This window comes from Lineus longissimus, chromosome 1 (genome assembly GCF_910592395.1).
Source record: "Lineus longissimus chromosome 1, tnLinLong1.2, whole genome shotgun sequence".
Classification (NCBI taxonomy): Eukaryota; Metazoa; Nemertea; class Pilidiophora; order Heteronemertea; family Lineidae; genus Lineus; species Lineus longissimus.
The window spans coordinates 8,017,614-8,035,138 of record NC_088308.1 but is presented as its reverse complement, the minus strand read 5'-3'; the positions used below and the strand labels follow the sequence as shown (position 1 = coordinate 8,035,138).

At 42.3% G+C, this 17,525-nt stretch overlaps 1 protein-coding gene across 1 annotated transcript; it reads right to left on the bottom strand.

Annotated features, from left to right (window-relative positions):
* Nucleotides 1-707: 707 nt before the first annotated feature.
* On the bottom strand, nt 708-8,539 carry LOC135487754 (uncharacterized transmembrane protein DDB_G0289901-like). Its single transcript, XM_064771827.1, has 5 exons — nt 8,385-8,539; nt 7,824-7,914; nt 3,641-3,692; nt 2,634-2,681; nt 708-1,896 (listed from the first exon to the last, which is right to left on the bottom strand). The coding sequence occupies exons 2-5, from the start codon at nt 7,893-7,895 to the stop codon at nt 1,265-1,267; spliced, it is 804 nt and encodes a 267-aa protein (XP_064627897.1). The 5' UTR covers nt 7,896-7,914; nt 8,385-8,539; the 3' UTR covers nt 708-1,264.
* Between the last annotated feature and the right edge of the window lie 8,986 nt (nt 8,540-17,525).

Sequence of the window (17,525 nt, the reverse complement as noted above, 5' to 3'; positions counted from 1 at the left end):
CACAGCATCACCGCTAGCACGATAAACATGTTGGCTAAGCAACATCCAAGTATATAAGAATCCCTATTTCACAAACCTTTTCGTTTCTTGACGAGAAAGTAAACAACTTGATCTCATTAATTATTTCCACGTGACGCCTGGCGTCATAGATCACCATACGCACGGTAATTGTGTGGCCGATTCGACATAACGTAGGGCATGCACCTTGGGGATAGTCTGGCCATCCATCAAGAAAGCCGGGGCCCCTATCTCAGCAGGAGCCGCACAGTAGGCTGAAATCGTGTACGGTTGGAAGTCCTTGCGTTCGCACATGGGCTCGATGGTTTTGTCGGGGCAGTTAAAGCTTAAGCTTCCAACCACTGGTGGGCTTGTCAAGCAGTGTTTGGCCGACAAACAATCTACCGACAAGAGATGCACGAGCTGGCCCAGGCATACCTTGCCCATGGAGTTGCAACAACGAAATTGAGAGCGGGTTGCAAAACTTCGTGTACGTACCAATGACGATGATCGAATCGGCGTTGTATATTGCAGGACAGAAGGAGAGCCGGACCCGCGGAGAAGCTTAAAGTGTGATAGAAATGAAGGCGACACATTCATCTCAACGTGAAGGAATGACTAAAGCTTTAAATTAGGATGATCCTCCTTTAAAACTGACATAAGAAAAATTTTCGACCAAGCTTATACCACAAACATAACAAGTCTTGCTATTCTGGATATGATTTATTACTATGCATTAACATGACATGTACGGTGTATGCAGTACAGTGAGAAACATTACGCCAATATGTTGCAGGTTCAACTTCGACAGGTGTACTTCAATGGATGAGAAGAAGGGAAGACGGACGTAATTTGACATGATATAGATTTGTGCAAGTTGTTAAGTACCCCCGGGATGCACTAAACAATATGAGAGTCAACTAGAAGATCGCCAAGACATGGAATTTTCTCCGATCATGCTGATGAAGATTGCTTTTACATGTAAATTTCGTATTCTTTAGTCAGAGGCCAAAATAATACACGCTTTGAGGATTTCCGGTAAAAAAACGTGGGCTTGATTCTCCATTTGTCTATTACAACCTGTTAATTGAAATTCGTTGACCTCTTGAAGTTACCATTTGACACTTGGAAATAGAATCTGCAACGCCAGGGTTTATTGCCGCGGCATTCTTGGTGTGAAAGGTTTAAGTTATTAAAAGCTGCTATTCTGTAGGCCCTGATCGTTGAGATGCGGTTCAGGGTTTCCGATCGCACGAAATCGTCTAGCCTAATAGATTGCCGAGCTCCGGTAACTTCCTGTCATGTGGTACCTCGAGTTACCTGTCGTGTGGTACCTCGAGTTACCTGTCGTGTAACTTGAGCTAGAGTAACCTCCTGTGTTGTAACTTGATCTAGAGTAACCTCCTGTGTTGTAACTTGGGCTATTGTAACCTCCTGTGTTGTAACTTGATCTAGAGTAACCTCCTGTGTTGTAACTTGGGCTATTGTAACCTCCTGTGTTGTAACTTGATCTAGAGTAACCTCCTGTGTTGTAACTTGATCTAGAGTAACCTCCTGTGTTGTAACTTGGGCTATTGTAACCTCCTGTGTTGTAACTTGATCTAGAGTAACCTCCTGTGTTGTAACTTGGGCTATTGTAACCTCCTGTGTTGTAACTTGATCTAGAGTAACCTCCTGTGTTGTAACTTGGGCTATTGTAACCTCCTGTGTTGTAACTTGATCTGGAGTAACCTCCTGTGTTGTAACTTGTTCTAGAGTAACCTCCTGTGTTGTAACTTGGGGTCGAGTAACCTCCTGTGTTGTAAGTTGGGCTAGAGTAACCTGGGCTCGGGTTACTTGGGCGTGAGTTTGGCGCCTTTTCGAATTGATCTTTTGCCACTTTAAGCTGGAACTTCAGCGCTGGAAAATATTGATACAGTGTGTAAGAGGACGAGGAATCAGATTTTCTTATCATCAGCAGCTAGTTCGAATCACTTTGGAGGCATCTAGGTCTTCCTGTTCATATGTTAGGGGAGCACTTAGTAGCACTTAGTATTGGCAAAGACATACGTTAGGTTTTCAAAGGATCAATACCCTAAAGCCCAGCAAACGATCGATTTCCGTCGATGCACCTGTAACCATGATCGCATGCGACAATAATCTCTCGCTTGCAGTTGTCAGCGCTGGTACCTGCGACAAAAATCGGTGATCGCTGCGACCTACCTTCAGCATCAAACTCAGCGATTACAGGTATTACCAACAGACGCATGATATTTCATGACTCATCGCAGCGACAATTAATGCAGGGTGCAGTGACAAAAATCGCTCTTTTGGGGGGCGTTTCATTTCTTTAAGAGATTCGTATTGTTTAAATGAAATCTCACCAAGTTTCTTGGTCCGACAACGCATATTTTGGTTGTATGAGTTTCTTTGAGTAGAGGACTGATTCCATATTAGCGGGAAGCTGCCAAGGTTGGCCCGAAATTTTAAATGCAAAATTAGCAAACTCAAGTGACAAACCGCCGCAGATTTTAGCTTGACCGACCGAGTGGAATTATAATCTAAGAGAGAAACTTGACGAGTAACATGTTCATTTGGCCCAATAACACGGTTCTCTTGATGAACAGAAGGCCGAATATTTTGGATTTTATACTTACTGTCAGTAAGTGTAGTGAGAAGACCAGTTACGGCGTTCGCAACTCCAACTGAAATTAGGAAGAAATTCGTTTGAATGGCTCTATCAGGTGTGGTGTCCGCTCAATAATCCAAAACCACAAAAGATAATGAGGGACCGTTTTTCTGTGCTTCTCGCTGTCTATTAGTGTTGAAAGAGCGGAAAAAAAGGGGAACAATTAACTTCGCTGGAGAAATGCAGTTGCACTGGTGGCGAAATAGGGCTAGCTAGTCGCTTAAAATGGGTTTCATCTGTGTAAGGTTTGAAATATGCGACTTGTAACTAACGCTGACTGGCGCTGATTCTATTCGGCGTTATGTCGCTATGTCTGATCTGCTAGACTAAACGCCACCTTAAAACGTTAAGGTACATGTAGCTATCTTTTCTTAAATAACATCGGCCAGGTCATTTTTATTTCGACACTAACTAGCTTGGACTTGTCCGACAAATGGACCAGATATTTCTTGAGGCTGTTAAATTCAAGACATTTCGAGAATCCGGTAACAGTTGAAGAAAAGAAACGTTTCATCAGCAGCACCAGCATCAGTGGCATGAACTTTGGTGGGGACAGTCTGTCGACAAGGTGATAGGTTCTAGTTAACGTTTGCATTCGGATCTTGGTAACACAATAGTTGAAATTTAAATGTTCCGTCCGATAGGCTCCACTATGTGAAGTACCTTAAAATTGTTGTATATGCCTATTTTAAAATCTGTTTCTTCGTCACGATACCTTAGCAAAGGTATGGTGCTTGAAATCAGTTCACTTGATAGTAAGCCCAGTATCTCTAGATCCGAATGTACATGTACGCTTCAGTTATACCACCATATTTGGGTACGCGCTAAGAAAGCCATTTTGCGAGAAAAGAATCTTGGGAATACGAGATGACTCTTGGATTTGCCGCGTATTGCCCGGAGTTCCGGATTTCGATTTTCCAGGGTGAGTGTAAGCTACTTCCTATGTGTTGCCTTATAATGGATAATCATCCTTACCGCTGGCTTTATCAAAATCTGGCGAGCTGCCATTTATCTTCACTCCCTGCGCCTGTTGCGAGGTAAAAGAACAAAGTCAGCAACATAATACTAGTAAACCACTGCGGCAAATGCGTTTGAAGAAAAAAGCTGCGTGCGTCTATGGGCGTTGGAGTGCTGAAGGGTTAAGCACATAATCTCACTTTGTAAATTATAATAGTCCGGTCCATTAAAACCAGAGAGACAGAGAGCCTCGTCGTTTGGTATTGTATAGTCCAAAAACTGAACCTAAAGAGAAAACCCCCTTCGTTTAGGACTCTACAAAAGGGCCGTTCGGTGTGGCCAATGGGAAACTTGTCTGCCCCTGATATGGTCATATTTCGGCCGCATCAAAAGGTGCTCTTGCAACCCCTGAATAACAAATAACATTGTCAGAGGACTCTTCCAATGGTGCCACAACGCCCGTGGACACCCGCAATCGGGATGACATCTGCGTGGCGTGCTGAATTAAAACATCGTTCTGCTTGAGCAAAACCCTCATAATGTTCATTTGTTTTGAGTCCCAGCTCTTCGACCAAAGTAAAGACATAAATAGCATTCCGCGATGATGAGGTCACTGCAGCTGCTGCCCTCTATTTCCCCATCGCTGAATTACAGGCAATGTCGGACAAACATGCGGTTTCGTAATGGATTCAGGCTTTCTAACTAGGGCAGTTAGATTCAATCTGGCACACGTCCGAGTGTTGGAAATACTACATAATTGTTCTGAATATTTCTCTCTCTGACTCTATGGTATCATTCATGCTAAAAACAATGCAGGGTCAAAGATAATTGACTTTGAAATAAGCTCAAATGCGTAGAAATAAGTGTCGATGTCCGACTGTCACGTGACTAAAACGTCATCAATATCTTATGCAAATGACCTTGTGAGCTATAAATAGTAACTTCGCGGAATGCTATTTAAAAAATTGCCAATATTTCCAAAACGGTGGGTGAGTCGCTAATTGTCTGTGATAATGAATGACATTACTGTACTTCCTAACCTAAGGTTAACAGTGAGAAATATGGCCGCCGAGAATAATTTATTCCGGTAATGATCATTTATAATTTAGTGATAGCCAAGGCCATCACGTGGCGTGATAGAGGTTTGACTGGTTCAATCTGTGTTTCAATAGTGAAACTAACAAATCTGAAGTAGAGTGAAATTAACAACTGTCACGAGCTTTGAGTGGAAATGAACATTGTTGCATGGTATAAAGACCATGACTGCTTGAAAGACTTCATAGAAGCCCTAGCTTAGCTTGCATAATCATGGCACGCAGAATGTTCGCGTCTTACTCTTTAAAAGAAAAGCTGAAGTACATAGACGGGTACCGAAACCAACAAAGATGCGTAAGGCTGTATTCAGAAGAGCACAACATCAAGAAGGCCACGTTCCTGTCTTGGTTGCGCAAGGAGGAGACAATTCGCCACAATTTTGACCACAGCAAAAAAAGGGGCCAAGAGCGCAAGGTCAAGGACCACGATGTCGGTGAGTTGCACTTTAACCCTTCACTCTGAAAACTAGGGGTACAATAGAGGTGCTATGGCGTGTACATGTATAGCAATTTTTTGCTGTATAGCACCTTTTTTACCCATCAGCCCGACGGGTATTGTCGTAGCGTCCGATGTCCGTCTGTACGTTTGTGGACAATTTTGCCATGAAACTTGTTGTTGTGTATCTTGGGGTGACTATAGAGGAAGGTTCCTTGCGAAATTTGGCGTGATCCGATATTCAATATGGCTGTCAGGTTGCAAATAATGAATTACTATGTTTTGTCTTTCAGGGTATTGGCCTGAGATGGAAGTTGAGATGTCGGAGTGGTTTCGTGATAAAAGACAAATTGGTATGCTAGTCAGTATCGAAGATCTAAAGGAGAGGGCGATGATCGAGTTTCAACAGTGGTGGGACCAGCTTCCTGAAGAAACCCAAGCCGACATTGTAACTAGTAAACCTGAACGCTCAAACCTTGCTGCATCAAATGGTTGGTTTGAAGGTTTCAAGAAAAGATAAACTCAGAATGAGTCTATTGTTTTCTAGTGAAACAACAATTCTGCTGATAAGCTGTTTCTCTTAGTATACCTCTCAAAATGCTTAATGCTAAAATGGTTAAATAAAGTGTATAGCGCTTTCATCATGTTCATCCCAATCATGTTAACATCTCTGCTATTTCAATTTCTAGACAAAACATTTCCCTGCGGAAAGTGACGAAAGATACCAGGGGCCATATTTACAAAGCCCTCGCAACTTTTCGACCACGCTAATCTTTTGTCTGACAGTCAGTGAACAATAGGGTGTATGCAGGTGAAAAATAGATTTGCGTGGTCGCAGAGATGCGAGGGCTTTGTAAATACGGCCCCAGGACGATACCTAGGACGCTGAGAATCTCATTGCCGAGTTCCGTGCCAACTTTTTTCAAACAGTTGGAGAGATGGCATTCCGCATCATCGGCAACATGGACGAAACGTTCATGCAGATGGACAGTATACACAACAGGACGTATGAACAAACATGTTCTCCACAGATCAACATCAAGAGCAGTCGGGGAAGCAGGTGGACTAGTGCAGTTCATTCCACCTGGCTGTACGGTATTTGTGCAGCCGTTAGACTGCACCGTTATGCGCGCATTCAAAGCCAGGGCACGCAATGCGTGGAAAGCATGGAAAACAACCAACACTGGTGAGGATGGTCAGTGTCCACGAATTCCATGGGAAGCTGTCCTTGAAATTGTGTCTGCATCATGGGATGGGATTGCCTTGGAGGCTATTGTCCGAGCTTGGGGCGCGGCAGGGCTCTTGCACTATCCAGCTGATGTGGATGATTTACTGATTGGCAATGAGGAATTGGATGATGAAGACGGCCTTGAATTTGACATGGATATAGAGTAATTACAGACTGAGAATAGGCCTACGTTTTCCAGTAATGTAAAGATTCAGTGCACAGCGATCCTATTTACGCCAATTTGTCAATAAAGGTTGCAATCAAGAAATTTCGTTCAAGTGTTTTACCTCAATGATTAAACAGTTGCTCCTTAAGAGCACCCAACAATTGAAAAGCCAGGGGCTTTCGCACGAGCGTACAATGGTTAATGACTAGTGTCTGTCTAGCCACAATACCAGCCCGATTATCAAGAAATGCGGAAATGATCACCAGGCCTCGGATAACATTTCCTGTAATGCACACGTCCATTGTTGGCACGCATGACTACTGAATTAAAATCACTATTGAAACGCAAATTGAACCCTCAAACCCCTATCAAAGGGAAATTACAAACAGTGGGCATTACCGGAAATAATTTATTCTTGGCGGACATAATCCTTACTGTTAACCTTAGGTTAGGAAGTACAGTATATGTAAGAAAAATGGACATGCTTGTAAGCTGAAACAAACAGTCAGCCAGCCAAATAAATATTAGTATTGTAGTACAATGATATTTGGAGGGATGACAGCTGATTATATCACATTGGTTGCAGACGTTTTTTCAATTCATCAAAGTCACGGTGCAGACCCTAATTAAACATTGGACAGTAATTTATCAAACAAAAGAAAATGTTGTCAACCCTTCTAAGCAAGTGATTATTGATATTTTATTACAGCAGGTATATTGACAGTTTCTGATTAGTGAGGACCCAATCAGTTAGAGGCTGCAGACCAGAAACTGCTGGCCCTGGACCACTTAAGCTGCATTTTTCGTTCAAACAAATATATGCAGACAAGAATGCCCCACGGGAATAGGCTTGTCCTTCGTTTCAATTTGATAAGTAATCAAGTCGTTTTCTAATTCGTGGTGATGCCTAGGACTTGGATAACGACATGTACTTCGTTATATCCGTCTTATGCACAGGTCCGTTTTGAAATTCAAAATATTATTGTCACGATGCAGGGGAGATATCACGATGTTGATATATTGATGTTCCTCAATTAAATTAAATCGAATGTATCACTAGATAACTGGAATTCAACCTCGGCGATGAAGTCAGAGTGTGAGTTAGAGGGTTGCAAAACTTCTCTACTGTCTCTTGTTATGAATTATATTTTTCATAATTTAATGTAAATGGAGGGGAGGGAGGGGGGGAGGTAAGTGAGTTACTATACATAGTAAGGACTAGGATTTTGAAGGAGAAATATAACTTGAAGAATAATAATTTTGTCGTGTATACTCACGGCAGCGTGATTACATGTACTGGCAGCCAAAGCTACCAACATAGTCAGAGCAAAACCGATAAATGCCTTCATCGTGGAATTGACAAAGTTTCTGAAAGTAGAGAAAACGATTTGAGCAAAAGGCTTTTTCACCATTCACAGAAAGACCGTTAATTACACGAACTATCCCCCCGAAATTCGCTAAGTTTCCCAACAAGCAGCGATTTGGACCTTCCGATCTGTATTTCACTCAGTATTGGCTAATTGGAGAACGCCTAACATGCCGAATGCGCCCGTTCGGTGCCGAAAGCAAGACACATCATTTCGAAGAAGTAGACATTGTACAAAATGCCTCTGATCGGCAAAACGGCACAAACATTTCGCATCCAGAAAAGTGGCGGAATCGGTACACGAATAGCACGACACAAAAGAAATCCGAGTTTGTGGATGGGCTTCCTCGAGTACATCACAGCACGATTCCAGTTGTTTGAAAATGGTTAGAACAACAAGTTTTAAGACAAGTCATACTGTTTTGAGGCGGATCAAGAAAATGAAAATCGAACGATGTACAGCTTGACTTACCTGTGTTTAAACTTTAAGGGATTGACCGTTCTTTGGCAACCGAGCAGGTTTTATCAGAAATCTTCCCCCGGGTTGATTGTTTTACTCATGCAAACAGCTTTTGATATGGTCTAGAAATAAATTGTATAGGCCTTTTCTCCTCCTGTTTTTCTAGAAGTGGGTGGTTACAAACCATACGCTCAGCTGATTAAATATGGCTACGCTCATTCGAGACCAGGGCACGAGCTGTCCTTTGATTTATGATAACAACCTTTGTCTTCCTCGAGAGCGTGATTTCACCATGGATTGTTTACAGCTGCTGCCCCTATTGATGACAAACATTTAAAGACAAAAAGACAAAGAAACCTGCCGTCCGCAGTGTTTGAGAATCTCATAATGGGAGTTTCAGGCGAGACAAGAGTAATGAATTCGCTTTGTTTACTTAACCGAGCTGGACTTCCACCTGCCCAAGTGTTTTAAACGTGAATTCCACACAGATAATGTTTTTAAATTCCAAATGCCCTGGCAACCAGATATCAGAAATGCAAGAAACTGCTTCTAACTCACCGTGGTCCTGAAGATAGGCCAAGTTCACAACGTCGGTTACGCTCAAAATCATATTCCTTTTAATTGAATTAAACACTAGCCAGTAACCGGGGTGGTAGGAGCACCCTTAATAAATAATATCCATCGGTAAACATTTTGCACAAAATCATCAGACAGAGGATAGTTACTCAACAAGGTATCCTAAGCGACATGACGTCATGAGCACGCGGTCGTTATTCTCATTCAGTTTCGGGAAATCCGCTCGCCTCGTGCGGACGTTCTGTCGGGTCGCTCTGCGAGCTAGCTCGATTTGGCTTTGTTCATAGACCAGGTATATCCAATACAAATTGTTGTGTAGGTTGGTCAATGCTTAGAGTAACGGGTCACAGATCAGCCGGTGGCTCTAAGGTTTTCTCTGACAATCGAACTTCTGTTGTGATCTGTTCGATATTACTCAGTGCTGTTGTGGTCTCTGACAATCGAACTGCTGTTGTGATCTGTTCGATATTACTCAGTGCTGTTGTGGTCTCTGACAATCGAACTGCTGTTGTGATCTGTTCGATATTACTCAGTGCTGTTGTGATCTCTGACAATCGAACTGCTGTGGTGATCTGTTCGATATTACTCAGTGCTGTTGTGGTCTCTGACAATCGAACTGCTGTTGTGATCTGTTCGATATTACTCAGTGCTGTTGTGGTCTCTGACAATCGAACTGCTGTTGTGATCTGTTCGATATTACTCAGTGCTGTTGTGGTCTCTGACAATCGAACTGCTGTTGTGATCTGTTCGATATTACTCAGTGCTGTTGTGATCTCTGACAATCGAACTGCTGTGGTGATCTGTTCGATATTACTCAGTGCTGTTGTGGTCTCTGACAATCGAACTGCTGTTGTGATCTGTTCGATATTACTCAGTGCTGTTGTGGTCTCTGACAATCGAACTGCTGTTGTGAGCTGTTCGATATTACTCAGTGCTGTTGTGATCTCTGACAATCGAACTGCTGTGGTGATCTGTTCGATATTACTCAGTGCTGTTGTGGTCTCTGACAATCGAACTGCTGGTGTGATCTGTTCGATATTACTCAGTGCTGTTGTGGTCTCTGACAATCGAACTGCTGTTGTGAGCTGTTCGATATTACTCAGTGCTGTTGTGGTCTCTGACAATCGAACTGCTGTTGTGATCTGTTCGATATTACTCAGTGCTGTTGTGATCTCTGACAATCGAACTGCTGTTGTGATCTGTTCGATATTACTCAGTGCTGTTGTGGTCTCTGACAATCGAACTGCTGTTGTGATTTATTCGATATTACTCAGTGCTGTTGTGATCTCTGACAATCGAACTTCTGTTGTGATGTGTTCGATATTACTCAGTGCTGGTGTGATCTCTGACAATCGAACTGCTGTTGTGATCTGTTCGATATTACTCAGTGCTGTTGTGGTCACTGACAATCGAACTTCTGTTGTGATGTGTTCGATATTACTCAGTACTGTTGTGATCTCTGACAATGGAACTGCTGTGGTGATCTGTTCGATATTACTCAGTGCTGTTGTGGTCTCTGACAATCGAACTGCTGTTGTGATCTATTCGATATTGCTTAGTGCTGTTGTGGTCTCTGACAATCGAACTGCTGTTGTGATCTGTTCGATATTACTCAGTGCTGTTGTGATCTCTGACAATCGAACTGCTGTTGTGATCTGTTCGATATTACTCAGTGCTGTTGTGGTCTCTGACAATCGAACTGCTGTTGTGATCTGTTCGATATTACTCAGTGCTGTTGTGGTCTCTGACAATCGAACTGCTGTTGTTATGTGTTCGATATTACTCAGTACTGTTGTGATCTCTGACAATGGAACTGCTGTTGTGATCTGTTCGATATTACTCAGTGCTGTTGTGGTCTCTGACAATCGAACTGCTGTTGTGATCTATTCGATATTACTCAGTGCTGTTGTGGTCTCTGACAATCGAATTCTGTTGTGATGTGTTCGATATTACTCAGTACTGTTGTGATCTCTGACAATGGAACTGCTGTTGTGATCTGTTCGATATTACTCAGTGCTGTTGTGGTCTCTGACAATCGAACTGCTGTGGTGATCTGTTCGATATTACTCAGTGCTGTTGTGGTCTCTGACAATCGAACTGCTGTTGTGATCTGTTCGATATTACTCAGTGCTGTTGTGGTCTCTGACAATCGAACTGCTGTTGTGATCTGTTCGATATTACTCAGTGCTGTTGTGGTCTCTGACAATCGAACTGCTGTTGTGATCTGTTCGATATTACTCAGTGCTGTTGTGATCTCTGACAATCGAACTGCTGTGGTGATCTGTTCGATATTACTCAGTGCTGTTGTGGTCTCTGACAATCGAACTGCTGTTGTGATCTGTTCGATATTACTCAGTGCTGTTGTGGTCTCTGACAATCGAACTGCTGTTGTGAGCTGTTCGATATTACTCAGTGCTGTTGTGATCTCTGACAATCGAACTGCTGTGGTGATCTGTTCGATATTACTCAGTGCTGTTGTGGTCTCTGACAATCGAACTGCTGGTGTGATCTGTTCGATATTACTCAGTGCTGTTGTGGTCTCTGACAATCGAACTGCTGTTGTGAGCTGTTCGATATTACTCAGTGCTGTTGTGGTCTCTGACAATCGAACTGCTGTTGTGATCTGTTCGATATTACTCAGTGCTGTTGTGATCTCTGACAATCGAACTGCTGTTGTGATCTGTTCGATATTACTCAGTGCTGTTGTGGTCTCTGACAATCGAACTGCTGTTGTGATTTATTCGATATTACTCAGTGCTGTTGTGATCTCTGACAATCGAACTTCTGTTGTGATGTGTTCGATATTACTCAGTGCTGGTGTGATCTCTGACTATCGAACTGCTGTTGTGATCTGTTCGATATTACTCAGTGCTGTTGTGGTCTCTGACAATCGAACTTCTGTTGTGATGTGTTCGATATTACTCAGTACTGTTGTGATCTCTGACAATGGAACTGCTGTGGTGATCTGTTCGATATTACTCAGTGCTGTTGTGGTCTCTGACAATCGAACTGCTGTTGTGATCTATTCGATATTACTCAGTGCTGTTGTGGTCTCTGACAATCGAACTGCTGTTGTGATCTGTTCGATATTACTCAGTGCTGTTGTGATCTCTGACAATCGAACTGCTGTTGTGATCTGTTCGATATTACTCAGTGCTGTTGTGGTCTCTGACAATCGAACTGCTGTTGTGATCTGTTCGATATTACTCAGTGCTGTTGTGGTCTCTGACAATCGAACTGCTGTTGTTATGTGTTCGATATTACTCAGTACTGTTGTGATCTCTGACAATGGAACTGCTGTTGTGATCTGTTCGATATTACTCAGTGCTGTTGTGGTCTCTGACAATCGAACTGCTGTTGTGATCTATTCGATATTACTCAGTGCTGTTGTGGTCTCTGACAATCGAATTCTGTTGTGATGTGTTCGATATTACTCAGTACTGTTGTGATCTCTGACAATCGAACTGCTGTTGTGATCTGTTCGATATTACTCAGTGCTGTTGTGGTCTCTGACAATCGAACTGCTGTTGTGATCTATTCGATATTACTCAGTGCTGTTGTGGTCTCTGACAATCGAACTGCTGTTGTGATCTGTTCGATATTACTCAGTGCTGTTGTGGTCTCTGACAATCGAACTTCTGTTGTGATGTGTTCGATATTACTCAGTGCTGTTGTGATCTCTGACAATGGAACTGCTGTTGTGATCTGTTCGATATTACGAAGTGCTGTCGTGATCTCTGAGTGTTGGTGTTGCTGTCTGTACTATTGTCATCTCTGACAATCGAACTGCTGCTGGTAGTGGCACCTTTGAAATCCGCAAGGGCGTGATTTTGTTATGGCAGTTAGTAATGAATGTCGGGACTCAATCGTATGATCGTTTATATAGTGTGGGGATTCGGACAGTGTCCGCTGTGGTTGCTTAAGTGCTGGCAGACGACAACACCAAATTTAAAAACACAGGAAGTTTCAACCGCGAATATTTCCTGTTCAATGGCACTCGACGTGAATTCGCTGGTTGATAACCTGAACACATTATATTTATGTAGCTGTCCTAAATAAGTAGAGAAATCAGTGTTTTTGTAGCCCTATGCCTACTTTAGGGTACAAACTGCGCTTATTTCTTCCATATCTGGAAACTGTGATGGCTTTGGAGCGTCACATGAAGGTTCCACAATCCCGTGAAATTAGTTAGGTGGGATGATGTATTGAGGCCGGCGAAACAGGGAGTTGTTTAGTAGGCCTCTTTGACTTAGGGGGCAATTGATCAAAGACTTATCGGGTCTCTGTATTTGGCTATCCTGGTGAAGAGGACAGCTGTGAGAATGAGTTATTTGGTAGTCTTGAGGCATTGGCAGTTGGGATTGGCGACACCAAAACCGCTTGGGTAGAGCTAAAATGTAGATCAAAACCGAGGCGTGGTCGAGGTTTTGGTCAACATTTCGGCTCCACCCAAGCGGTTTCAGTGTTTTAGAATATACCGCTAATGATACTTTGTGTAGAGAAGACGTTCACGTTGGCGTTTCTGGGGCTTTTCTCACTATCATAAGACTCTTTTCCGCAGTTCAATTCCCGTCCCTCTTGTAAAGGATCGAGGGCATATAGTCGGTCTATAGTGCGACCGATGGATTCAAGATTCGTAGCAATCCCTCCATACTCCGAGAAGGTGCCCCGCAGGGTTGAGCTTTGTCTCCAATTCTGTTATAAGTGTCCAATGATGACATTACGAAACGGACACTGAAAGTGCGCAGTCACAAAATAGTGGAATTTTTATAGAAACGTCCACTAAAATAAAATAATAAACAAAAAACAAATATCTTGTTATTTTTAAATGTAATTCAGAATCAATTGCATAACATGAAAGATGTAGTCTAAATTGAAGTAATGTTTGACAGTGAAACATACGGCCCTGGTAGATTTGTAACACGAGAGTCATCAACCATGTTTTAGGTTCCTCCTCAAATTTATATTTGGAAGAGATGCGTATTTCGTTAGTTTGATAATTTTATAGATTTGAGTGTAAAATGTGTGCATATATTGTTTTAGTACCCCGGGCTGTACTTGAGCAATATGATAACAATCTAAAAATATTTCATCCTATAACATGGCGACGTATGTCTTAGTGCGAAGGATGTCTTATAGCGCTACGGATGTCTTCGTTTTCTTTGATTGCGGCTTTTGTCATTCGCATCATTTTTTTTTACAGGAGGAACCAAATCATGCTTGGTGACTTTACATATGATATTGCTAGAATGTTAAAGGTAGCAGCTATATTCTGCAAAGCGCGATCCGTTTATATCCTGAATTGTGGGTGAGCCTAATTCTCGTGTTGTTTCCTTTCGTTTGCCATCTGCCGCTCGAAGAGATGCTTTGACTGTGCGAGGTGGCACCTGCATTGTTTGGTTTGACACTCGACCACTGGAAAAGATTTTAAAGTCGGGTAAACTGCTACTCTTTTTCTTTAAGTTGAAACTATAGTGACTCCATTTTGCGAATCTAAGAAACACCAGAACTCATCCAAGATCCTCAAAATGGTAAAAGTATTCCCCGGAGGACGGACGTTGTCACTTGTGCTCTGCATGGCTTCCGAACAATATCTTGTCCGAAGTTTGGTGCTTGATAAGTTGGTGAATTCTGGTGCTCGTAAGTGTGACAAAATGGAGTCACTTAAACGAACTTGGCCTGCTTGGCGACCGAATACTCTTAGTCTAAACGTATTTCATATCGATATCATATGTTTTAGCCTGTCTGGCCTATGTTTGTACAGAAAGCTATTGTCAAATCGCATTCAGTAGAACTGCAGTTATCGGTGTGCTTGGTGTCCACACACAATGCTGAAGCTCCAGAGCCATCGTACACTATTTTATTGCAAGTAGTTTGGAATATCTATGGAAACATCTGGGTTCGCGTTTAGTGCAAACCCTAAAAGAGATTGTCATAGTTAACACAAAAACTGATTTTAGGGAACCTGGGAAAGGTCTGGTTTCGTGGCCCGATTTTTCAATGTACGATTTAGGCAAAACACCTTAACGTGTACTACATGTACATGTCGATTGAAACATATCCTAAATTTAATTCTCAATTACTCCTATTCATTGAGGAAGTCCTTTGCTCGTTTTGGACACAAGACTTGAGATATTTCATGGGTTGAGTTTTGATCAGTATAGCCTTCCAGATAAACCTGTCCTAGTCACAGGCTCATGATCATTCGTCGAAGGACGTCTATGTCCTCTCGTTGAACGATACAATGAAACACACTCTAAATACTTACTGTCAGCGAGTTGACCGACAAGGCCTGTCACAGACTCGATGAAACCAACTGAAATGAAAAAGAATGATCATGGTAATCGGCGTATTTCTTGCATTCTATATTGCCACAATCGGCGTATCCTTGCATTCTATGATATTGCCACAATTGGCGTATTTCTTTTATTCTATAATACTGCCAAAATCGGCGTATCCTTGTATTCTATAATACTGCCAAAATCAGCGTATTTCTTGTCTTCTATAATATTGCCATAATCGGTATATTCCCCAATATTACCACAATTAGAGCCTGTTTCTCAAAAACGGACTAACTGCGTTTACTTGGATCAGGTAGAAAAAATTGAGGCGAGCGAAAATCTCATCCGCAGCAACATCAGGCACAATGGCACAACCTGTCGAAGGTCTCTGTTCGCTGTCAGGACCGTAGCTATAGAAAGAGAGCAGGGGGCTAATTTCCGGCCTGGTGGTTATCAAAACGTGGTTTTCATTGAGATTTAGGCCGCTTTTTGGACAGTTGAAGAACAAAAGAGGCGTTTTCCTTCCCGTGACCAAAATGTTAACTGCGGGCCTGGCTGGCTGTAGATACAGGTCGACTAAAGCCGGAACCCACCATTATCATTATGGCAATTTGTGCTAGCGACTGCAATGCGATACAGATAGTTTTCGTAAACGACTTGTCTGATTGGGAATAGCTTCCCATGTGGTTTGGTGGTGACATGAAATAGGACTGACTCCACTCAGTAACAACCCTATCACCGACCGGGCCCACATTTAGTTGATTATGCGTGCTTACCAACGGCTCCATTAAATTCACTTCCGGCTCCTGCGGTTCCATAGCCCTCGTCACCGGCAGCCACAGCTACCAACACGAACAGAGCAATTACGATAAATACGTTCATCATGGAATTGACAAGGACCTGAAAACAATCGAAGACAAACGGGGTTAATGGCTTTTTCATAAGTTAAAGAAAATAACCGAATTTAGCCGAAATCTCTTTGAAATTCGCTTGATTCCCCGAGCGGCAAGTTGGACATTCCAATCATCAGTGTTGGCTACTGAAGACACTGTAAGCATCGAGGGCTTCTACTGGTTGACCAAATGTGACACCGGAAGGTCCGCAAAGGTGGTTCAGGAAGTAGTTATAATGGTACATACAGTCTTAGCAGCGTGCATGTCACAAATAAAGGTTGGTTGATGAGACTTGTTAACAAAGAGGACACTAAATGTTTAGGCCAATGATATTGTTGATTAGATTCTATCATAATGATTCAGTGAATAACATTAGCATTGTACGATGATTTTATTGGGAAAATTAAGTTTTTTCAAAAGACGTTACGGTAGCTGGGCCTGTCTGGCCAAATATTCAATTTAAAAAAAACATTAGGCATTAAGGTGAAAAATAGATGGACGATCACCCTGTGTTGGAACCAAATCATGCGATGTATGAAGAAAGAAAATATCTAGCATGGAAATCGAGAATCGGTCTCTGCTTACAAAGTTTCGAACAGGGGGATTGAAGTCGGGCTCAACGTTCTTCGGCAGCCGAAAAAGTTCGGTTGTCGTCCACTCAATCCGAGTAGGTTTTATGTGAAATCGTGCCAATTGACGTGTCCATTATCCAGCGGACACATTGACACAGCTTTGGTTTGAACTGGATGTGGATTCTAAGAGTGTAAAAGGTCCTTTTTGAACCTCTTCTATCGGGGAATATATTGCTGGTAGGAACCACATGCTCAGCTGGTTAAATGTGACCACGCTCCTTCGCGCTCCAACTTCACGCAGTACTTTTCTATTTCATGATAAATAGCATTGTCTTGCTTAAATGAGTGTGGATGCGTGATTGCGACATAAATCATTTACAGTTGCCGCCAACATCGAGAACAATGCTAAAACACTTCTGCCTTCCGCAGATCAATACTGATCGAGAATCTCATAAATCAGGTTAAACATAAAAATATGGCTTTGTCCGTCAGGCCTAGATGATTTTCACATGCCATATTGTTATTATTTCTATGAACTCAGTGATAGGGCATATTCACGCAAGTCAGAGTCCTACCCATTTAAAAAAAATTTGTACAGTACAATTTAATTTCAATAGACTTCAGTCAGCCGCGTGTCATCATAAAATGTCTGAGGTGGAATTAATTGCCAAGACGAAGGCATCATGTCTGCTAAATGCGTCAATAGAGATTTCTTCTGCTTTCTCATATGTTTATTCGGCTTTAAATTCCTTGAGTTGCTTTTGAAAATGAAATGCAGATATTTCAAAACGTTTGCCTTTTTGGCGGTCATTTGAAAGACGCCCTCGGGAT